This window comes from Pelobates fuscus, chromosome 11 (genome assembly GCF_036172605.1).
Source record: "Pelobates fuscus isolate aPelFus1 chromosome 11, aPelFus1.pri, whole genome shotgun sequence".
Classification (NCBI taxonomy): domain Eukaryota; kingdom Metazoa; phylum Chordata; class Amphibia; order Anura; family Pelobatidae; genus Pelobates; species Pelobates fuscus.
In genome coordinates, this window is record NC_086327.1 from 60582188 (window position 1) to 60606994 (window position 24807).

Consider the following 24807-nt stretch of genomic DNA (forward strand, 5'->3'; position numbering starts at 1 on the left):
CAGGTGAAGGTTGCAAGGTGATTAAGGTGGTCTCCCTAGCGCACGGGCACCCGCAGGATTGGGGTAAATCTGGTATGTGGGCTTGAGTGCTCCAGGGGGAGGATGATAGCCCCCCTCGGGTTCTAAAGTTTACCTGTTGGGCACTTCAATAGGGGGGGGGGAGAGGTTGGGGCCTGTGTGGGCCTGGCAGATCTTATGGGAGAGGGCCGGTCGACAACTGGGTGGGCTGCTCTGTTCTAAGAGCGCGGCCCTCAGCTAGTTACTCCCCTCAGGTTGTCTGAGGATTTAGCTGTGGGACTGTTAAAGAGGGGGAGGGGAAACAAGGCTTAACATATGATAACAATGTAAAGGCCCTCAAATGGAGCAGTGTTAGCATGTCCTTTCAGTGAGTCCAGGCGGAGTTACGTGCTCTGCATCAGTGTGGTACAGTAAAGTCCAGCAAAAAAAAAAAAAAAAGGAGAAAAACAGTTTAACGCATAAAAAAAAAAACAATAAAAAGAGAAAAAACAGTAAAACTCGTAGTGATCTCAGTCACATATTTCAATGGCGGGCTTTGTGGCCTCTAATGAGGTGGAAATTACAGCAACGAGTCTGGTGTTGTCAGGTCGCGTTGTCTGCTGCTGTGGCATGTCTGGCTGATCTTGTGAGATCTTGCTGATCTTGTGAGGTCTTGCTGATCTTGTGAGGTCAGGGAATAGTTGTAGTAAAGAGTCTTCAAATGTTAAGGGTTTTTTTCCCCGTGTTGCTGCCAATAGGGCTGACTTGTCTTGGTGTGTCTGGAATTTGACTATAACATCGGCCGTGGCATTTGTACTCTCTGTTTTCGGCTTGGGCAGTCTGAACACTCCGTCAAACTTTACAAGTTTAGCCTCTTTAGGTTGCAAGAGTGTGGCAGTTAAGCGTCTCACATAATGTGGGAGGTCAGCGAGCCCTATGTTGTCGGGTATCCCACTTATCTTCAAGTTGTTTCTCCTCCTTTGATCCTCTAAGGCTTCCATTTTCTCTATGGTGCTCTGCTGCTGTTTATGGAGGTCTTCCATTTTCCGTTCCAGGTTATGCAGGCGCTGGTCCTGGGTGCTTGTCTGGGCCTCCAGGTGGGTGAGCCTTGTGGTGGCCCCCTCTATGGCCTCTTTAAAGCTTGCCCGGTCCGCTGCCAGGTCTTGCCTGAGTTCAGTGAACATCTTGGTGAGCAAGGCTGCTGTGGCCGGTTCCTCTGCCGGGGGTGGCTGAGACACAGGTTCTGGGGGTCGGGTTCTCTGTGCGCCCTCGCCCAGGTCTGGGTAGAAGTCGCCTGAGGAGTCAGAGTATGTGTCTTCCCCAGCGCCATTTTCTCCCATGCGGCCTTCTGTGAGTTCCGCAGGAGTTCGCCGATGTCGCGGCTGAATGGCGGCTTGTCCGGCTTTAATTTTTTATTCTTCTTGCCCATCGTGTCTTCAGCAGTCGATAGGTAAGGTGAGGGTATGGTGGGCACCCAAATTCCGCCAATTTTGTGCGTTTTACCGAATTTTTCAGCACAGAGCTCTTCTCCATGCGTCTTTGCTGTTCTCCAGCTAGCTCCGCCCCCTCCGAAAAATACACTTTTTATACATATACTGTAACTTTAAAAATATGCATCATATTCACATAACAGAATGAGCATACTTTAAATATAAACATAACCAAAAATCATACAAATCCCCCCAGTAGATAAAAAGTTAGCTGGGAGTCCTTTATGACCAAGTGGCTACTAAAAAAGACTGGACATACTCCATTTGCAATACCTTCGGTTGCCTACTTTTGCAAATGGTATGCCATCATGGGGGTAATTCTTATTCCTGGGCTACCATATGGTCTCAAAGGCAACATAACCAATCTGGCGGATTTCAATGTAAAAAATAAATAAATATGTAACACGCTATATTTGACCCTGTAACTTCCCAAAACACCATAAAACCAGTACATAGGAGGTACTGTTTTACAGGGGAGACATCGCTGAATACAAATATGTGTATGTTACTGCAGTAAAAGCAAACAGTATTTTGACATTTACAGTTAAAATGTCACGTAGAACTAAAAAAAAAATGTAAAATTCTTATTTTCTCCCATTTTTTAAATATTTTTTTCATATTAAACTAAGTTCCGTACCTAAATATTTGATGTTAAACGAAAGCCCTGTTTCCCCTGAATAAAATGATATATAATAAGTGTGGGTGCATTTAATATGAAAGAGGTGAATTACGGTTGGACAGACATATAGCACAAATGCCAGGTTTTGTTTACGTTTTGTTTTGATCACAACTTGTACATTTGGCTGCGTTCTTAAGGGGTTAAGCCAGAAGCTCATCCTCCTCTGGTGCCTGACAGCTGTCTCTCCCAATATTAGAAAGGTTTAGCTGGACAGGCTGTAAGCGTGAGCTGAATGCTTCACCAGTGTTAAAGGAGCACTAAAGGGTCAGGAACCCAAACATGTATTGCTGACCCTATAGGGTTAAAACACCATCTAGCCACCCTGGTCCCCTCATGCCTCCCTAAATATTGTAAAATCTTACTGTATTCAAGTCTGGAGCAGCTTGCTTTGTCACTATTTCCTTTAGACCTGCCCACTGCCTGCTGACATCAGTAGAAGTGCTAGCCTGATCCAATCACAACGCTTAATCATAGAATTGGCTGAGACTGACAAGGAGGCAGATCGGGGCAGAGCCAGCATGATTCAAACACAGCCCTGGTCAATCAGCATCTCCTCATAGAGATGAATTGAATCAATGAATCTCTATAAGGAAAGTTCAGTGTCTGCATGCAGAGAGATACTGAATGTTTGGATGCATTTTAGGCAGCCATGACCCAGGAAGGATCTCAAACAGCCATCTAAGGAGTGGCCAGTGAAGTTATCACTAGGCTGTAATGTAAACAATGCATTTTCTCAGAAAAGACAGTGTTTACAGCAAAAAGCCTGAAGGTAATGATTCTACTCACCAGAACAAATTCAATAAGCTGTAGTTCTTCTGGTGACTATAGTGTCCCTTTATGGGTACTCAGCTTCACGAATAAGAATCAGCAAAGGTGAGGAGGAGCATCCGTTGAAGCCCCTGAACGTAGACTGGACTGCAGCCACCCATCACAATGTCAAAATCACCAGTCACTAGATCAGAGGTAGGCAGTCTTCGGCACTCCAGATGTTGTGGACTAGATCTTCCTTAATGCTTTGCCAGCATTATGGATGTTACAACATTATGGGAGATGGAATCCACAGCATCTGGATTGCTGAAGGTTGCCTATCCTTGCACTAGATTCAACGCTTGTTAGTCTCAAGGTGGAGCAGTTTAAAAGGATTTCTTTCTTCTTGGTGTCTTGGTGAGACAGAGGAGATTGGTTTTGGGAGTCATCATATTTTTAGTCATAGCAGTTACATGCTTCACAAGAGATGTATTTGATAAACTAACAAACAATTTCTATTTTTTGTTTTTAATTTGATCTATTTAAAAGGAGACATTTATTTCTAAATAAACAATAAGAATATACAAATTACCCTGATTTTAACAACTATCTAAATGTTGTGCCTGTGCCCATTTTCTGGACACTGCTGTCTAAACTGCAGTATGAACAATATAGAATTTGCAAAAAAAACAATATCTGAATAAATGTAAATATAAAAATTACCGGGAACACTTGTGACACAAAGAACATGGGCATTTGCAATCACAAACTGATCCATAACATGGTTTGCAGAGCTGGCATTAATGACCATGATTTCACTGACTGAATGGGTACCCGAACAGATCCATACTAAGCTGGGAAAACTTTCACTCTGTAACAGAATAATATAAACAATATCAGAAACCTTAAAGGGACACTCTGGGCACCAATACCACTTTAATGCATTTGATTTTGGCCGGCATTTTTAATGCTCATCAAATCTTTATAGTTGTTTTCACATAAATCCATATTTTGCTGAATTACGCACCATAAACCTGCTTTCTTAGCCACGCCTCCTCATACCAGGAAGGCATGCAAACAGTCTCAGCCCCAATAGCACAGTAAACAGTTTTTCATTCACAACCTGGCTGCATACTGTAAGGGAACAGGCAGTGATTTCATTACTATATGACTCCCTGGGTGTCCTCTCATTCTTATTTTGCTGTTGGGATCAATTTTCATTATTTTATTTTTATATTTATTTTAAATTTCTTTATTTTTTATATTTCATTTTTTGGTTCAGTAATTCATTTTTAATTTCTATTTGTATTCAATTTTATTTTCATTTTTCTTTTTTTTTCCAATTTTTCATTTTGCTCTATTATTATTTTCATATTTATATTTTCATTATCTCATTCCTGTTCATTTATTTTTCATTGTCCGGTATTTATAATAAACTTTAAGGGAGCCTGTACAGCAAGCATGTCAAACGCCCGGCCTCACTAAACTTCGCGCGAGGGAGCAGGAAGGGGATCTCCAGACAGAAGATCCCCACTGGACCCCAGGAATAATTACAATAATGTGAGTGATTGCAAGAATGTGTAAGTGTGTGTCTGTCAGTGAGAGAGTGTGTGTATCGGTCAGGCAGTGTGTGTGTGTGTGTCAGTGAGTGAGTGTGCGAGTGTCTGAGAGTGTGCGAGTGTCTGAGAGTGTGCAAGTGTCTGAATGTGTGTGTGTGAGTGTCAGTCAGTGAGTGTGTGTGTGAGTGTGTGTGTCTGTGTGTGAGTGTGTGTGTCAGTGAGTCTGTGAGTGTGTGTCTGTGAGTGTGTCAGTCAGTGAGTGTGTGTGTGTGTCAGTCAGTGAGTGTGTGTGTCAGTCAGTGAGTGTGTGTCAGTCAGTGTGTGTGTGTCAGTCAGTGTGTGTGTGTGTCAGTCAGTTAGTGTGTGTGTGTGTCAGTCAGTGAGTGTGTGTGTGTCAGTCAGTGTGTGTGTGTGTGTCAGTCAGTGAGTGCGTGTGTGTGTCAGTCAGTGAGTGCGTGTGTGTGTGTCAGTCAGTGAGTGCGTGTGTGTCAGTCAGTGAGTGCGTGTGTGTCAGTCAGTGAGTGTGTGTGTGTCAGTCAGTGAGCGTGTGTGTGTGTCAGTCAGTGAGCGTGTGTGTCAGTCAGTGAGTGTGTGTGTGTGTGTGTGTCAGTCAGTGAGTGCGTGTGTGTGTCAGTCAGTGAGTGTGTGTGTGTGTGTCAGTCAGTGAGTGTGTGTCAGTCAGTGTGTGCGCGTGAGTGTGTCTGTCAGTGAGTGTGTCAGTGAGTGCGTGTGTGTGTCAGTGAGTGCATGTGTGTGTCAGTGAGTGTGTGTGTCTGTGAGTGTGTGTCAGTATGTGTGTGTGTGTCAGTGAGTGTGAGTGAGTGTGAGAGTGTCAGTGAGTGCGAGAGTGCCAGTGAGAGAGTGTCAGTGAGTATGTTTTTGTGTCTGTGAGTGTCTGTCAGTGAATGTGAGTGAGTGTGTCAGTGAGTGTGAGTGTCTTTCTGTGTGTCTGAATCTGTGTGTGTCAGTGAGTGAGTGTGTCAGTGAGTGTGTGTGTCTGTGTTTCAGTGAGTGTGCGTGTCTGAGAGTCAGTAGTGTTTGTGTCAATCAGTGAGTGTGTGTGTTGAATGTGCCCGTCAGTGAGTGAGTGTTGAATGTGCCTGTCAGTGAGTGAGTGTTGAGTGTGTGTGACAGTGAGTGTTGAGTGTCTGTGTCATTGAGTGAGTGTCTGTGTCATTGAGTGAGTGTGTGTGTCATTGAGTGAGTGTGTGAGTGTGCGTCAGTGAGTGAGTGTGTGTGTCAGTGAGTGAGTGTGTCAGTGAGTGTGTGTGTCAGTCAGGCAGTGTGTGTGTCAGTCAGGCAGTGTGTGTGTCAGTCAGGCAGTGTGTGTGTGGCAGTCAGGCAGTGTGTGTGTCAGTCAGGCAGTGTGTGTGTGGCAGTCAGGCAGTGTGTGTGTCAGTCAGGCAGTGTGTGTGTCAGTCAGGCAGTGTGTGTGTCAGTCAGGCAGTGTGTGTGTGTGTGTGTCAGTCAGGCAGTGTGTGTGTGTCAGTCAGGCAGTGTGTGTGTCAGTCAGGCAGTGTGTGTTTCTGTGTGTCAGTAAATGTGTGTGTTTCTGTGTGTCAGTAAATGTGTGTGTTTCTGTGTGTCAGTAAATGTGTGTGTTTCTGTGTGTCAGTAAATGTGTGTGTTTCTGTGTGTCAGTGAGTGTGTGTGTGTGTGTCTGTAAATGTGTGTATTTCTGTGTGTCAGTGAGTGTGTGTGTGTGTCTGTCAGTGAGTGTGTGTCTGTCAGTGAGTGTGTGTCTGTCAGTGAGTGTGTCAGTGAGTGTGTGTCAGTGAGTGTGTGTCAGTGAGTGTGTGTCAGTGAGTGTGTGTAAGTGAAAGTGTGTGTCTGTCAGTGAGTGTGTGTGTCTGTCAGTGAGTGTGTGTGTCTGTCAGTGAGTGTGTGTGTCTGTCAGTGTCTGAGTGTGTGTCTGTGTCAATATGTGTGTGTGTGTCAGTGAGTGTGAGAGTGTCAGTGAGTATGTTTTGTGTCTGTGAGTGTGTGTGTGTGTCTGTCAGTGAATGTGAGTGCGTGTGTCAGTGAGTGTGAGTGTCTTTCTGTGTGTCTGAGTGTGTCACAGGCCTGGGCACACCCTAATCCCCGTGGCACGCCTATGTATTAAGTCCTGCAGGAACAGCGTTTTCACTTGTATTTGAGCAGGAATACTGTTCCTGCGGGCATTCAGTGCCCCCTTCTGGCCCCCCTGTCATGGGGGGGGGCAAGAGGTGAAGGACACCCCCCCCAGTCGGGAGCCTGTCTCCATCTCAGCCGCGGCGAGGGGGCTGTGTGCTCTCTGCTTCCTCTCGCCGCGCGCCGTTTGCTGATGCTGGGAGCCGGGATATGACGTCATATTCCGGCTCCCAGCTACAGCAGACAGCCCGCGCGGCGGGAGAGAGCAGAGAGCACACAGCTCTCTCGCCGCGGCTGAGATGGAGACAGGCGCCCGACCCACTGGACCCCAGGGACAAGTCCACGCCAGCACTCCAGGTAGGGAGGCTGGGTGGACATTTTTTAATTAAACTTTTTTTTATTTGTATGTGTGTGTGTGTCTGTGAATGTATGTATGTATGTATGATGTGTGTGTGTGTCTGTGAATGTGTGTCTGTGAATGTATGTGTGTGTGTTTGTGTGTGTGTAAGTGTCTCTGTGAATGTATGTGTGTGTGTTTGTGTGTCTGTAAGTGTCTCTGTGAATGTATGTGTGTGTGTTTGTGTGTCTGTGTGTGTGTGTCTGTGAGTGTGTGTCTGTGAGTGCATGTGTGTGTATGGGTATGTGTGTGTGTGTCTGTGGGTGTCTGTGAATGTATGTGTGTGTCTGAGTATGTGTGTGCACGCGTATATATATATATATATATATATATATATATATATATATATATATATATATATATATATATATATATATATATATATATATATATATATATGTGTGTGTGTCCAGGGCCAGATTAAGAGACCAGTGGGCCTGGTGCTGACAATTATGACGGGCCTAATTACAGAATCGTATCAACTAAAAACACTAAAACACTCCCAAGCGTCATGTATCTGATGTAGATGGTGCTGGAGGGAAAGAAAACAGCAGCTATAAGAACACACCTATGCTAATCTCTCTCTAATTTATGTTTTCATCTTTCAAGTAAATCGATAACCCCTAACAGCAGTGTCCAGTCAAGCAAGAAGTCAATGGGCACGGTAAAAGGGTGTGCCCCACTGACACTCCAAAGAATTGGAAGGCCAGCCTGGCATGAATGCATGTCAGGCTGCCTGCCTATCATGCAAGCTGGCCAACTAAGGGCATAGTATGTAGACAGCATCCTGAGCTTGGCATAAATGCATCTAATGATGAGCTCGCTCAACGCTTTCTAAGGACTGTCCCTTAGCACTCACTGGTACACTTGTCTCCTTACCTTCTTATTAGCAGGCAGAAGCACCTGGTATATAGTCTGGGAAAAACATACCGGCCTTACTAATTTGCATAATTAATTATGTATGAGGGACATCACATGATGTAAATCACAAGGAGTGACATAAAAAAATGCTGTAAAATCACAAAAAAACTACTTGGTTTGATTCTGCTGTACAGATGGATAGCTCCCAGTGTCTCAAGTCTCCCACTGTCCCAGTGTCCCCATGTCTCCCAATGTCTCAGTGTCCCCATATCTCCCAGTGCCCTCGTGACTCGGTGTCCCCATGTGTCGATTACCCCAGGTCTCAGTGCCCCAAAAAACTACTTGGTTTGATTCTGCTGTATAGATGGATTTCCCCCAGTGTCTCAAGTCTCACACTGTCCCAGTGTCCCCATAGGTCTCCTATTGACCCTATGTATCACAGTGTCTCAATGCCCCATGTCTCCCTGTGTACCCCAGTATTCCCATGTGTCTATGTCCCCATGTTTTTCAGGGTCCCCATGTCACTAGGAACACGGGGAGACCTGGGGACATGGAGACACCAGAGACACAGGGAGACTAGGGTACACTGGCTTGGACATAGGGAAACACTGGGAAAATAGGGGACACTTGAAGACATGGGGACACAGACACTAGGGACACTGGCTGGGGGACATGGGGGCATTGAGACATGGGGGAACTGGGAGACATGGGGACGCTGAGACACCAGGGACACAGACCTTAGAGACACTGACTGTGTCCCAGAGTGTCTGTCATAATGTCTCCCAATGCCCCTTAGTGTCTCAGTGTCCCCATGTCTCCCAGTGTCCCAGAGTGTCTGTCATAATGTCTCCCAATGTCCCTTAGTGTCTCAGTGTCCCCATGTCTTCCAGTGTCCCAGAGTTTCTGTCATAATGTCTCCCAGTGTCCCTTAGTGTCTCAGTGTCCCCATGTCTCCCAGTGTCCCAGAGTGTCTGTCATAATGTCTCCCAATGTCCCTTAGTATCTCAAGGTCCCCATGTCTCCCAGTGTCCCAAAGTGTCTGTCATAATGTCTCAGTGTCCCCATGTCTCCCAGTGTCCCAGAGTGTCTGTCATAATGTCTCCCAATGTCCCTTAGTGTCTCAGTGTCCCCATGTCTCCCAGTGTCCCAGAGTGTCGGTCATAATGTCTCCCAATGTCCCTTAGTGTCTCAGTGTATGTCTCCTTGCAGCCTTTCCCCCCCATCCCCCACTTTTCTGAGCTGTAGGCTGTCTCTGCAGGGTGGGACTGTCTGACTGCACTCACTGTAGCTGCTCCCCTGTGGATCAGTGAGTAGATTTAAGCAGGTAGGGATATGCTGGAACTTCCTATCCCTGCCTCTCCACACACAGTGACCCCGACTGGCCAGTGCTGGTATTGCATCGGAATCTGTTTATACTGAGAAAAATACCAGCATGTGAATTGCCAGTATGACTTCAATATCGGCACCGGCCAGGCAGCCTCAAATACTGGCTGTGCCAATAAAATACCATCCAGGTGGAAACCCTAAGAGTAGTGTGGAAAAAAAATACATTTTTTTTTAATAATTTTTATTTTTTTTAAATCAATGGACCTATTCCATGGGCTGGGAGACATGGGGACATTGCGACTCTTGGGGGCACTGGGAGACATGGGGACACAGACACTGGGAGACTAGGGGGCACTGGGAGACTAGGGGGTACTGAGACACTGGCTGGGAGACATGGGGACAATGGGAGACATGGTGACAGTGTGTCCCCTTGTGTCTGTGTCATAATGTCTCCCAATGTCAGTGTCCCCATGTCTCCCAGTGTCCCAGAGTGTCTGTCATAATGTCTCCCAATGTCCCTTAGTGTCTCAGTGTATGTCTCCTTGCAGCCTTTCCCCCCCATCCCCCACTTTTCTGAGCTGTAGGCTGTCTCTGCAGGGTGAGAGTTGCTGACTGCACTCACTGTGGCTGCTCCCCTGTGGATCAGTGAGTAGATTTAAGCAGGTAGGGATATGCTGGAACTTCCTATCCCTGCCTCTCTCCACACACAGTGACCCCTACTGGCCAGTGCTGGTATTGCATCGTAATCTGTTTATACTGAGAAAAATACCAGCATTTGAATTGTCAGTATGACTTCAAAATCGGCTCCGGCCAGGCAGCCTCAAATACTGGCTGTGCCAATAAAATACCAGCCAGGTGGAAACCCTAAGAGTAGTGTGGGCCTATTCCATGGGCCTGGGCCTGGAGCTGCAGCTCCATCAGTCCCTATGTTAATCCGGCCCTCTGTGTGTCTGTGTATGTGTGTCAGTATATATATATATATATATATATATATATATATATATACACACACACACACACACACACGTGTATTTTTTTTTTTTTTTTGGGGGGGGGTGGGGGGGTGGGAAAAGAGTTTATTCACACTTTATTCCCCAGAACTTCTCTGGAGATCTCCGGATCTCACCTGGCGGCTCATGCAGAGTCGGCACTATCTGAGTGCCGGCTCTGCTCTTAGCCTCCATGGGCTGGCGGGGAGATCAAAGATCTACCTCACCAACCCACAGCAACACGGAGGGAGGCAGGAGAGGACCTGGGGAGCTCTAGACAGCAGCTCTGCCAGGTTCCTCTCACGAGATCTGGGCATTGCCACGGCAACACTCAGATCTTGCGAGAGTTAACTCTAGCTCCGCAGGCTAGAGTTCACTCTCCACTGGACCATCAGGGATGGCACATGGCAGCAAGGATCCCCACTCCCTACATAAGGTTGGGAGGGGGGATATTTACTAATCTGCCCCCACCTCCACAATCCCTCCAAACATACAGCCCCCACACGCACACAGTACCTAGACACATACAGCACGCTCACACACACAGTACACTAACCGCACCCTCACAAACACACACAGCACCTTTTCAAACACACAACACCCTCACACACAGCACCCTCACACAGCACCCTCACAAACACACACACACAAACAGCACCCTCACAAATGCACGACACCCTCACACACATCACACAAACGGCACCATCACACAAACATCACACACACAGCACCCTCACACACACAGCACCCTCACACAGCACAGTAACAGGACCCTAACCAACACACAAACACCCTCACACAGCACACTACCTGCACCCTCACACACAAACAGCACCCACACTAACACCCTCACCCACATAGCACACTACCAGCACCCTCTCACACATCACACTAACAGCAGCCTCACACCACCCTCACACAGCACACTAGCAGCACACACACACAGCAGTGTATGTGTGTGTGTGTATATATATATATATATATATATATATATATATATATATATATATATATATTACATATATACACATACGGTGTGTGTTTGTGCTTGTTGGCTAGAGGGGGGTGCTGGGATTTAGTATATAGTGGTGTTGTGGTTTAGTATAGGGGGATCCTGTGTTTTTTTAAACTTGAATTTTCATAGAAACGTACATTTATTTTGAAGAGTAAAGGTTTTTTTTTTGCAGCTCACATAAACTTAAACCTTGTTTATTTGTCCCTTCCTAGACTTTGAGTTTGACATGCTTGCTGTACAGGATGCTTGTTACTGATCCATCCATGAGATTTTGTATGTATTCGTATGTTTTAGTTTTGTTCGTTTGAATCCGAAAGAACACAGTACGTATGTGCGATTTCAGTTTCGAATATACTAGATTTTGTATGTATTTGTGTGAATTAATGCTGTTCGTTTTCAAGCCGAAGGGATGCGGTACGCATGTGTGCCTAGATTGGCACGTACGCATGCATGAACTTTATTTCTTTCGTCAGATGGATATAGCCGGATCAGGATATCCGACATGACATCATATAACAGGAAGTGAATAGTGCGTTCCAGATGGAATACATTTAAGTTTTTTTAGTAGCACGCTTTTCTCTTCATGACCTACAGCCACAGATTGAAGCACAGCTCATACGGATTTAACCCCTTTTGGGGAGACAAGTCTGCCTACTTCTATGTCTCGTGAATGCTCTCACTTCCCCTTCCCCCTCCCCTCTGTTGCTATTGCATTACATTATATACAGTCTTTTGTTTTTTCAGATTTGTGATAGTAGATTGGCATATATTATATCAGGTGGTATTTTAACAATCATTTGGAGCTTGTTTTTTCGTATACTTTGTATTAGTGTGTGTTGTTCATAGCTGAATGATTAGCCATTTGTTCTTCTTAATTTGAATATAAACTGGTACTATTTAGCCTCCAAACTATAGTACAGATGTAAAAAATAAGAGACTTACTTTTTTTATTTTGCTTGCAGGGTCCACAGGACACACTCCAGTTGCACACCAAAGCTAGAGAAAAGAACATATATCAAAGTCAAAGCAGAATGTATACTACCTACATCACAATACAAACATGAATACAAAGAAAGATACTGCATTGCTGCATTGATAATGGTGTTTGGAGTTCTCTGGCACAACCCAACAGTTAATGTTGTCAGGGTATTTATATCGGCAGACATTTTGTGCTATGATAGAAATTAAAAGTGTATATTCTGAAGTCACTATGAACAGACCAGACTCCATTTTGTTATTTTCAAGTTAACAAAGAGACACAAAATGTATATCCTTTCTCTAAAACTAACCGCTTTCCCAGAGCTGAAGGAATGTATAGTATAAACAAACCAAGTGATAAGAGACTGTCTAAAATGCTAATGGAATAGAATACATTCTAAACCCAGACATAGGTGACAGAGAAGATTAAATAATAAAATTTTACTTTCTATATCCAACAGATTCCCATTGTATTGGAGGGGTCATATTTAGTATTACTAGCTGTCATATTAGGAATTACTACAGAAAATGGAGACATATAGTCTGAAGAAAATTCAAGAAAACTGTTTGAAGTGACAGAATACTTAAGTTATAGGCAACATATAGATAAGCCAAAATGACGTCAAAATAGCCACCAGGAAAAGTTAACTCTTTCCTGGATAGGTATGTTTAGTGGGACAAGACTGCCCTTTATAGACCAAATACTAAATTTATGATCTAAAAGGTAACCAAACACCAAGTGTTTCTATTGGTCTACAACCAGTGACGAACAGAGGAATTTCCCCTTTAAAAGTTAAGACAAAGGGAAGAGAGAGGTATTCGGTATTCAAATCAAGAGAATCAAGAGAGTTATGCAGAGAGGAGGCAGAGAAAGCAGTTGGGGGCAAGAGAGTCGGAAGCAGGCTAAGAAAGAAAAGACAGAGAAACATTCCTTGACACTTAGCTACCTGAGAATATCTGATGAGAAAATATCTACTTAAATGGTAAATATACTGGCTTCAATTAATTAATTCAAATTAATTGTTTCTTTTTTTAATTCTTTATTTTTGTGGGTATGCATAGTACAAGGTTGCTTGACATTGAGTGTGACATGCTTCATAAAATATAGAACAATTGGGATATACATCTCAGATCGGTTTTTATCACACATAAGCTAATTCACCCTTTTTTATGAATAAGGAGTTTTCAGCGTTTGCTCCTCTTGCCTAGCACATATAAGCAGTGCTGCGCGTTGTGAGGGTGCATGTAGTCAGCTGGGTAGGCCCTAGCTATGGATGTTTGTGCTGGTGGCTTGCGGGGGCCCTCAAAGTAGGGTTTGGGAAAACATTAATACAGGGCCAGAGGCCATTTAAACTGCCGAGTGGGGGATGGGGGGGGGACGGGACGGGGGGGGGGGGGGGGGAGTCGTCTTAGATCAAATCCCATGCTGTCTGCTCTCGGAGCCAGATATCACAGTTTTAAATAGAGAAAAACTAAAACTTGTAACAGTTAAACTAAAGACAAAATAAAAACTGCTAAGAAACAACAGTTGCATATCAAGTGCTTAAGTCCCGTACATACGACCCTTTCAGGTCACTGGTGGGTGACTAGTCCGCTGGGCGCCGAGCTCAGGTCAGGAAGGCGGAATGCTTTAGGAAGGCGGAAGCAGGAGTCCATTCCTACTTGCTTGGCTAGCTTTGGGACCAACAGTGTCGCTATAAGCCTCCTGCAGTAATGTGGCAGTTCCATGGCTGTAACCGATTCAGGCACACCCCTGATTCGTAAGTTTCTGGCCTTTGTCTTGTCCTCCATGCCAGCTAATTGGGCTGTCAGTGTTGTACATTGCTTTTGTAGGGATCCCAATATTGCATCCGTGGCTGTTTGCGCCACCCTGGTGCTCCTGAGGGCTTATTCGGCTGATACCACGCGGCCGGAGAGCGTAGAGACCTCGCTCCGTACTTGTGCCATGTCTGCATCAAACATCGACTTAATGTCCAGCAGCAGAGCCTTTATGTCGGCCTTTATAACTAATGAACTGGTATAAATGTTATTTTATTTAAAATTACATAAGAATAGATCTTAATTACCTAGGAGGTCTAGCCAGCATTGAAAGGGTTATTCTTACTGTCAGCTAAAACTTTTACGACTTTACGCTGCACTCTGAGGAATTCTGTTCTCTGTGTGAAACTTTGTCTCTCTCTCTGTGAAAGACAGTCATAAATCTCTTGACAGCTAATGTTGTAGATTCTATACTGTATTAACCAGTGGAAATGTAAATTGCCACTTTGTATTGCATATCGTTTTATACTGAATATTAATTGATTATTGTCACGCATGTTACTCATTATTATTATTTAAATTGTTAAAAATAAATGATTTTGATTAGTCGAACGTGTTCAGCTGTGTTTTGTCGTCGAGTTCATGGAACTCAAATCGGACACTCGACGGCACAAACACCGCTGGGACTTCCACCTCCAACTAGGTTCGACTAGAACTGCACGAACGGAGCACCGTTCAGTAGAAATAATCTACCGAACCAGATACACCCACTGACTCTGTGCATGAATGACTCTGTTCGACTATTGGAACTTTACTTTGACTGTTTTAAATAGACCGGTTGCACAGCCTATTTCTCTGGAACAGTTTTAGGCATGAAACCATGCGTGCGGTCGGTCAAAAGAGACTTCCAGGAATTTCCTGAACCCCTGCTCTGATCTGGGTGATTTTTGGATATGTTGTTCACCCAGATCAGGGTTATCCGGGGATGAATATTTATGGGGATATGTTATGTCTTGGGGTGTTTTCTGTACTTTGGGGAAAATTGGTTAATTCTGCCTGTGGATAATTAGGTTATTGTGTTAGCTACTTTAATTATATCACAGGCAGAGGAGAGGGATTGTGTGCTGTATGTGGGAGTGTTGGAAATTACTGTATTATCCTTATTGGTCTGTACAGTTGGTAATGCGGTGCTCCATCAGGTCCAGGGGGTGTGCCTCTGGTCTGAGGAACTGTATATAAAGCAACCTGAACCATTAAACCTTCAGATCATCTTGCACCTTCATGAAGTCTTGGCACATGTTTGGGGGATTGGAGAACTACGATCTGGGGGATTGCTATAATCAATATACTCTCCTGAGTATAATCACTAAGCTCTTCTAAGAGCTTGTTCCTGCTACGCTCTCTGGAGAGGGAGAGGTCTACCCACTGGAAGCTGGATCCTGGTCTTGGGTCCAGGGTGGGTGGAGACCCTGGTGCAGCTGCATGCTGGAAGTGGGGTCTGGAGTGCTTATGGTGTCTGGTGGAGTCATCGGCAAGCACTAGAGTGCCAGGAAGTCCGTCACAGATACATATATCCATTAAGGAATACCTTGGAGTGTTTATCTGCTGAATAAGTAGTTGTGGGTTGTAGCATATACAGGAAACTCTTCTCATATAAGAAATAAAATAACCAATATGAATATGGGCACAGGGGACTTTGCAAAAAAATATTAATAATGATAATACTATTCAAAGGCAACATTGAAGTTTGGTTCTTGAGAAAGGTGCAGTTTGCGCCGAAATGTGTGTTGAGTCGACGGCACTTTTTGGGCGATAATCACTAATGTACATCTGTTTTTAGTTCACCTTGCTCTGTGGTTAGGCACTTTGGCTACCTTTTTACTCTAAGGAAAAGGGCATGTTTGTCATACTAGGGACCGCCTCGAAGCAGAAAGGGGTTACATTTATTAGGAGTATAGTATCTACCTTTAGAATTTAGAGGCAGGTTATTTTTCATATTTTAAATTCTTTATTTTATTTGTGCAGTCATTGAACAGAATAGTAGCACTGCCACATTAGCTGGTGCCAACATTTTTCAATCACAGATGTACATGTGGCTACATAGACATTGCACTTTTTTATATGGAGAGATAATCATGCGTAAAACCGGAGTTTCTCAATAATATTAAGATAACAGTAGCTTAGCAATACGATGTGAGTTAGATATATATTTGCTTAGTCTAGACTATGCTCTCGTCAAAAATGTGGTCTGGAACAATTTTATAGTGTAAGAGCATTTTCATGAGTGTGGCATATTTATAGGCTTAAACAGGTGTATCGTTGACAGGCTAAAGAAGTATGTAAGGTCTCTGTGTTGCTATGTGTTAAACGGTAAAATACTAAACATAAAACAAAGGTTAACATATGCTGCATTATATAGCCCTTTAGTGTGTGGGTGCTTCTCCTCGCTAGCCATCAGGTGTGTGTGAGGCTGAAAGTGGAACTTAGTGGCATTGTTGTCATGCTGTAGAGCCTGACGTATGAGCTACAGAGATATAAAAAACACTATAGCTAGTGCAAACATGTTGGTGTAAAATTAGGTGAAAATCATAGAGAAACAATAGGCCAGTACCAGTCTCTGATAGGGGCAGTATGAGGTGTAGGGAGGTTATCCCACAGTGTCCCGGTCAGCCAACTCCCGCCAGCGATATATCACAGTCTCGGTTAAGTGCCCGAGTGCGTCTCGGTCTCCGTCGCCACTGGTGCTCGAGAGGTTCCCTCTTTCGTATTGGAGTGCCTCCGTTGGTCCGGCTTGATGATGTCGCCATTTTGGGCCTCGTTCTCGCTTTTTCCACTGCCGATCGAGTGTTGCTGTGTTCTCGCTGGGTCTGTTGCTGGGCATTGCTTGTTTGTTTGTAGAGCTCGAATAGTTTAACTTGGTTGCTCTCTTGGCCAGTGTAAGGCTGCCTCTGCAGTCATTGGGTCTCCCAGAGCGTTTCTTCAGGATGGCACCCCTGCGGCACCAGCCTTTTGGATGCCTGGAGCTTGCGAGAGCGTTTGCTTTCCGCTGTGCGGTCACCCGATGTGGGCTTGGTAGCTTGCCCTTTGCCTGGGTCTCCAGGTGGGGGGGGTCGCATAAGTGCCTCAAGCTTCTCCCAAAAGGAATCGAAAATTGCGGCCAGTCGGAGCTCTGTGTCCGTGCGATGTGGGAGGTCCTCCCAGTCCGCCGCCATCTTGGAGGCATCATGTGCCCGGTTGCCCCTCTGTTGTGCCGGGTTGCCCCGGTTGCCTTATGGTAGGACTTCGGGGGGGGGGGGGAGGGGTAGCAAGCCAGTGTGTCGGGGAGTCCGTGCACGTCTTTGCTGTTGGGTTGAGCGGTCGCTTCTTTCCGTTGCAGTTTCGTGTAGCCCCGGTGGCTTGTGAGGGTTCCCGGGAAGTTTTCGTCTCGGTTTTGGGGTTATTGTGTTCCCCTGGGTTTCCCCTGCCTGCATCATGCCCTTTTTGCTCCGATTTGTGGGGTATTTGTCCCCAAATCAGTCGCTTGTAGTCGGGAGCTTTTTCGTTGTGCGTCTTTCCCGCTCGGCGGTTAGGCTTCGCCCCCATTATTTTTCATATTTATTTGAACTACGCCTCAATGTTGCCTTTGTTCTAAACTCTAATCCCAACTCCTTTACCACTCCCTGCCTCATATTGCAACACCCGAGGCACTGACTCAAGGCAGTAGGGGGGGTGGCATAATATTATTAGAGGTATAGAATTTATATTTAGAATATAGAGGCAGGGAATACTTCATACCTGTATTACCTACACTTTAATGTTGCCTTTTTTTCTAAACTTTAATTCTTACTCCTATACTACCTCCTGTTTTGTATTCAAACATTGCTTTTATATCAAATGCTACCTTCTAGCAATATGTGTATATATAGTAAATTGTACCTTTTTTGCAATTTAATGGGAGTTCTAAGTGGTATTTTCTAGTTTCACTGATTAAGCTTGGTTACATAACATCACATTTTTGTAACATCTAATCAGTTATACTAGGTTGCTACCATTTAGATACAGTGTATCTGTCTCATTCTTTTATAGTAGGTTTAGTAATATTCTCTCCTTCCTCTTTTTGTTCCTAGTTTACTTCCAATAAAGGAATACATTTAGTATTTATAATACAGCTACACTCTATATATCTCTCTAAATAATATCTCATAATTCAATAGGTATAGTCAACTAACCACATTAGCTTTTATTTAACATCCTATATATTTACCTAACAACACTACATGTGAAAACAATTTTAAAAGTAGAAAATAATTGGGGGAAATAAACAAAACACCTTTTTGCTTATAATTTTTACCCATTATTTATTTATTTATAAAAAAGTGTCATTTGTTGTGAACATTGACGTTTTCCTGTCCGCCAATCAATGGATTGTATAGTGTGACGCCAGTAGGTCTGCCCTAACCGTACCTTACCATTTCCTATGGACCTACATCTGAAGGGGGCCCATGAATGGTGCGGTTTGGTTTGGATGTATGGGCCACTTTCATAATGGAAACACTAAAAATAGTGTACCAGATCGTACCGACCTGAACTGTACCGCTCGGTGGAAACGGGTCATAACTCTACCCTAACCCTACCAATAACCCTAAGATAACCCACTAATAATATCAATTCTGGCATTAGAAATAGAGGTTACTATCTAAAGGGATACTGTAGTGCTAGGAATACAAAGCAGTATTCCTGGCACTATCGCTCCCCCTGCCTCCCCTGTCTCTCATGCCCCCTGCCCAGTAAGTAAAGGGTTAAAAACCTTTTACCAGCGCCAATGTCTCTCGGCCCTGGGGTGAAGCTTTGCCCCCTCCTCCGTCCCGTGATGAGTGGGGTCCAATGCGCAAACGCGGCAAATGCTGCACGCGCTTTAGACCTCCCCATTGGTAAGCATTGACTCAATGCCACCATCTACTGGCCGTTTTCAAAATTACACTTAGTTGAATTAAGAATGGCCCCAGCAGACAAAGGTGAGCCCAAGGTATTCAATGATACTTTAGGCTCCTTGGTGTGAGCTGGGACCACGCCAACTCTGCAGGGCGTTTTATGCTTCCCTACAGGAGTTTAAGGGCACTTCATGTAGGATGACATAGAAAGCCTCAATGGTAGTAAGGGTTTAAGATAAAAACAAAACACAAAGTACCTTACCTTAGTACTTGGATCTTTCTGATCTAGAAGTCGAAGCTGAATTAACACAGGCAAATCTTTGATCTCATCAATGGGTTCACCACCCTATAATGAAATAAATGTTGTTATATTAAGGGTAATGTATGAACTTACATAAATTAGTCCTAAATAGCAGACATTCACATTATTTAACAATATACATTGAAAATAGCATACATTCCAGTAACCTTTTTCATCTGACGCACAATTTTATTTTGAATGTATACTATAAATTAGGAAATTAATACAACTCTCCAGTTCAATTATTTCCTCATCTCTCTATGCTGACTGACAGGTACAACAACTGTTTTTTTTCTTTAGTGAAATAAATACATGACTGACAGGTAGCCAAAATGAAGGCACTCCGATCAAGAATAGAGAAATTACAGTAATATGGACTTCTAAAAGTATCTATTTTTTTTTTCAGATTTGTTAAATTTAAACGGTAAAAGTTAACACAATAGTAAAAACAATCCCCTGTTTAGAGTGAACCCTCTGCTCTACCTAAAAATCAATGTTTTACTGTCTCAGAGGATTTCAACATAATATACTTTCATACACTGAATCTGTGAGAAAGTTAAAACTAGAGAGATGCAGATATTTTCTTTTTAATCTATAAGATAAGAAAACCATGTGATTCTGAATGAGGACTCCCTGTAAATAGCTGTTCCTTATATGATGGGAACCTAGTTGGCTGCACCTCGAAAGATACAGGAGGCCAAATATTTCTAGTCCCTGCTAAAGGGCTTCCAATGCCCATGGCCACTGCTCCCCAGTGAAGGCTTCTATTGTAACTATTACTTGAAGTTAAAAGGACACTATAGTCACCAGAACAACAACTTACTGTATTTGTTCTGGTGAATAGAATCATTCCCTTCAGGCTTTTAGCTGTAAACATGGTCTTTTCAGAGAAAAGGCAGTGCTTACATTACAGCCTAGTGATAATTCCACTGGCCACTCCTCAGATGGCTGCTAGATGTGCTTCCTGGGACAGATTTGATAATAATACAAGGGATTTTTTGGATTTAATTTTAAGAAGCTACAAGGGACAATTCATTACCAGCACTTATCAAAAAGATGTAGACAATAATGTTTATTTGAAAGCCACCAGAGTACATCATCCACAGTGGATCAGGAATGTAACCTTAGGGGAATTCGTCAGAATAAGGTATAATTACGGTTTCATTGATAGATTTGAACAGGAAGCATTTTTTTTTTTTTAACTTTACAATTTACAACCCATACGACCCTTTGACGAACTCGTACCACAAGACCGGTGAACCGAAATGCTTCGGTTCCAACATATGCAAATCACACACTATATTCAGACCAACCCCACTCTTCTAAAGGGATCGAGAATGCACACCCAATTTGAAACGATCTGCTCCACACAAAGTTAGAAGACCAAACACGTATCCACCTTCTATAAACTTGTCCAAAACCAACAAGCCACCGGTCTCCCAGACTTTACCACACAGTGTGAAGATTCGTGTCCAGTCCCTGTTTAGTAGGGTTATCCCTAGATCCTTTTCCCAAACATCTTCAAGTCGCCCCTCAGCACCAACACCCACAAAGGAAATTACAAAAAAAAAATCGCAAGGTGGCATTACACGCCGACCAGGGTAAACCAATTTTTCCCCAACTCACCCAACACGTGCTGGAGATGCAACCAAGGAATAGGTACACCGGGGCACATGCCCCACCATACAAACATACTGGGGGAAAATGATTGATCTCATACTCGCAATTACAGGTGTCAAAATCCCACACACCCCCGAGGCCATGTTACTCATGCTATACCCCTCCCCTCTGCCCAAACTTACCAGACTGCTTCTAAACCACCTCCTCACAGCCGCTAACAGCCTTATTCCTGTTAAATGGAAAAGGTCCACAAACCCATCTATTAGAGAATGGATCCAGAAAGTAGACACCATTAGAATTATGGAGGAGCTATCTTACTTGTTCTCACACAGATATGAAAATTACATGTATATCTGGAGACCATGGCTGACTTTCCTAAATACCCTTCCAACACAAGCAGCGACAGCACCAGCCCACTGACAGTATACCAACTTGACAACACAAGACTAGAGAGACCTCCACCCCTTCCCCCATTCCTTTCTAACCCCCCCTACAACCATGACAGCCAGTGGTAGACTGAGACCTCCACGCCTACTCAATGAAACATACGCATACCCACTAGCTTTATAGGGTGACAGCAGGGTAGGAGGAAGGATGCTACGCGAACACACTTGTAGACTCTAGAGAAGGAACAAGGGAAACTCCCAGTTGGCAAACGAGATTAACTCATGGAGTGTACGCAACCTAGTAATACCAAATACCAATGAGTTAACTGTTTGAGTAAAAGCGGTTGTGGTTACTCTATGACAGCGCACAACACCTGGTGAAACAGAGAAAAAAAAATCATGTGTGATGTTTACAGTATGCTATACCATCTCAGTTTGTAATGTCTTAACTTGCAATGTTCAAACACTGTACAATGCAACATTTATATTCGTTTGTACAATTTTATCTTTTGCACAATAAAAAAATAATAATGACCATCTATGCCAGGTTCTTGTGATCGGTAATAATCAGAATGGGATCCTTAGAACCCTCCAAAAGATGTCGCCATTCCTTAAGCACTAGTATGATGGCTAACAGTTCTCTATTACCCATGTTATAGTTACACTCGGCAGGAGACAACTTTCTGGAGAGGTAACCACAAGGATGCAAAGGGGCATCCTGACTCTCTCTCTGAGAAAAAACAGACCCGACCCCTGTCTCGGAGGCGTCAACCTCAAGTAGGAAAGATTTACTAGTGTCAGGATGTCTTAATATATCAGCAGATGCGAACATTTGTTTAAGAAGCTCAAAAGTCTCTTTAGCTTCTTTAGGCCATATAGTACAATTAGCCCCCTTGCGTGTCATATTGGTGATGGGGGCTATTACTGAAGAGAAACCTTTGATGAATCTCCTGTAATAGTTAGAAAAACCAATAAACCTCTGTATGGCTTTTAACCAACTGGGTAATGGCCATTGTAGAACGGCCTTTAGTTTGCGAGGATCCATTTGGAAACCAGAGGCAGAAATGTTAGACCATAAAAACTGAACCTCATGTTGATCAAACACGCATTTCTCAAGTTTACAATAATGAGCATTTTTAAGCAAAGTTTGTAAAACTTGTTTGGCATGATCATGATGAGTTTGGATGTCGGGGGCATAAATAAGGATATCATCCAGGTATACAAGCACAAAAGAGAAAATATAGTCTCTGAGTATATCATTAATGAAGTCTTGAAATACGGCTGGAGCATAACATAACCCAAAGGGCATTACAAGATATTCTTAGTGCCCACTCCTAGTGTAAAACGCAGTCTTCCATTCATGATCCTCCCTAATTCTCACCAAATTGTACGCACTCCTAAGGTCAAGCTTAGTGAACCCTGGAGTCTATCAAATAATTTGGATATAAGGGAAATGGGATAGGCATTTTTGATAGTAATCTTGTTTAATGCCCTGTAGTCTATGCAAGGTCGTAATTCTCCATCTTTCTTAGCTACAAAAAAGAACCCTGCACCAGCAGGCAAGGAAGATTTACGTATATGGCCTTTACTTAAATGGAAACTCCAGTGCCAGGAAAACAATCAGGACCCCTCTCCCTCCCACCCCCTAATCCCCGGTTGCTGAAGGGGTGAAAACCCCTTTAGTAACTTACCAGAGGCAGCGACATGTCCCACGTCGCTGCTTCTTCCTCCGCCGCCGCTCCTCCCTGCGATTGCCTCGGCCGGTGGGTGAGACTTATCCCGCACACCGGCCAGGGAGACCCAATGCCGTGCATGCGTATTAGAACTCCCCATAGGAAAGCATTGAAATTGTTTTTCAATGCTTTCCTAAGGTGAAATGAGCGACGTTGGAGGTCCTCACACAGCGTGAGGATGTCCAGCGACGCTCTGTGCTGTGGACAAGGAAGTGCCCTCTAGTGGCTGTCTAGTAGACAGCCACTAGAAGTGGAGTTAACATTGCAAAGTAATTATTGCAGTTTATAAAAAACTGCAATAATTACACTTGCAGGGTTAAGAGTAGTGGGAGTTGTCACCCAGACAAATCCAATAGGCAGAAGTGGTCTGGGTGCCTGGAGTGTCCCTTTAAAGATTCCTTGATGTACTCCATGATTTTACTTTCTTGTGGGGATAGGGCATATACCGCTCCTTTAGGAGGCATAGCCCCGGGCAACAGATCAATGGAACAATCATAAGATCTGTGTGTAGGAAGAGCATTAGTCTGGCTTTTACTGAACGCCTCTCTAACATCCCAATACTGTATGGGGATTTTGGGAGTCGGAGACGTAGCAGCGGGTAAAGAAACGATGCCCACTTTTTTTAGAAATGGGAAACATGCAGCTTTCCTGACAGTCTCTACCCCATTCCAGTATTTCCCATCTAGTCCAGTCAATATGAGGGTTATGCTTTGTGAGCCAAGGGAACCCTAATAAAATGGGACAAATGGGACAAAAACAATTATCTGGAAACTAATGTCTTCCTTATTTAAAGCTCCTATCGTAATGCAAATCGGTAAGATCTCATGGGTAATAAGAGGTTGAGATAGGGGTCTCCCATCAATAGCCTTAACTGCTAGAGGTGATGATCTCTCCTTGACTGGTATGGTGTGTTTAACAGAATACAAATAAATAAAGTTACCAGCCACACCTGAGTCAACCAGAGCTTTGCATGAAAAGTTCTCCTCGTTGAAAAAGGGGGAAATATCAAGGAGAAATCTGCTTCGGGAATTACTAGAGGACCTAAGACCTATCCTCTTAAGGTTCTTAGGTGCGGAAGTTTTCCGGACGTTTAGGACAAGCATCTCTCATATGCCCTTTCTTGCCACAATATACGCACAGACCCTCTCTTCTCCTATACTGTTTCTCTGCCTCAGACAGTCCTGTAAACCCTAACTGCATAGGTTCAGTTTCAGACAGCGTTGAGAGGTCAGGGACAACAGGTTTGGAGAAGCGAGGTGCTAGTCAAACGTCTAGTTCTGTTTCTAGTAATTTCCCTGGTCCTGAGTCTATTATCGATCTGCATCACATAGGTAATAAAGTAATTTAACCCCTTAGGTAGGTCTTTGGCAGCAATTTCATCAAGAATAACTCTGGATGATCCTTTTTTTTAAAAAAAAAAAACAGCGATTAATCCGTTGTTAGTCCAGTCTACCTCAGATGCCAAGGTTCGAAGTTCTATGGCATATTCCGAGATAGACCGGTTCCCTTGTTTGATATGCATTAGGGCAGTGGAGGCGTCTTCCGCTCTGCCTAATGGTTCAAACCTCAGTTTGAATTCCGCCAGGAATTCCTGGTAACAATGAGCGATACTCCTTTTGCTTCCCCACAGTGGATTAGCCCCGGTTAAGGCCTTACGTTTAAGTTGGTTCATCAGATACTTAATCTTAGCTCTATCTGAAGAAAATGAACCAGGCGAGGCCTCAAAGTGGTCAAGTGGTTGAGAAATCCCCTACATTCCTGGATATTACCAGACAAATGCGGGGGAGGAGATAAGGAGATCGTAGGTGCCTTATATACTATAGGTGGAGGTACATTAGGCAGTGGTGACATAATTGGAGAATCCTCAGGCTGTAAATGAGCCTTTCTAGTAAGAAGCATGCTAAAAGCCTGGGCAAATTGATCCATACTGTGATCATTCTCCTCTAGCG

The 24807-nt window shown here is 43.9% G+C and overlaps 1 protein-coding gene across 1 annotated transcript in view; it reads right to left on the reverse strand.

Moving 5' to 3' along the window:
• Positions 1-19858, reverse strand: part of LOC134576882 (C-Jun-amino-terminal kinase-interacting protein 4-like) — a 242867-nt gene extending 223009 nt beyond the window's left edge. Inside the window, exons 1-4 of the mRNA XM_063435563.1 lie at positions 19799-19858; positions 19081-19164; positions 12115-12168; positions 3637-3784 (exon numbers count right to left, since the gene is read on the reverse strand). Of these exons, the coding sequence (XP_063291633.1) occupies positions 3637-3784; positions 12115-12168; positions 19081-19164; positions 19799-19858 (346 nt within the window). The remainder of the gene's footprint in view (positions 1-3636; positions 3785-12114; positions 12169-19080; positions 19165-19798) is intronic.
• Between the last annotated feature and the right edge of the window lie 4949 nt (positions 19859-24807).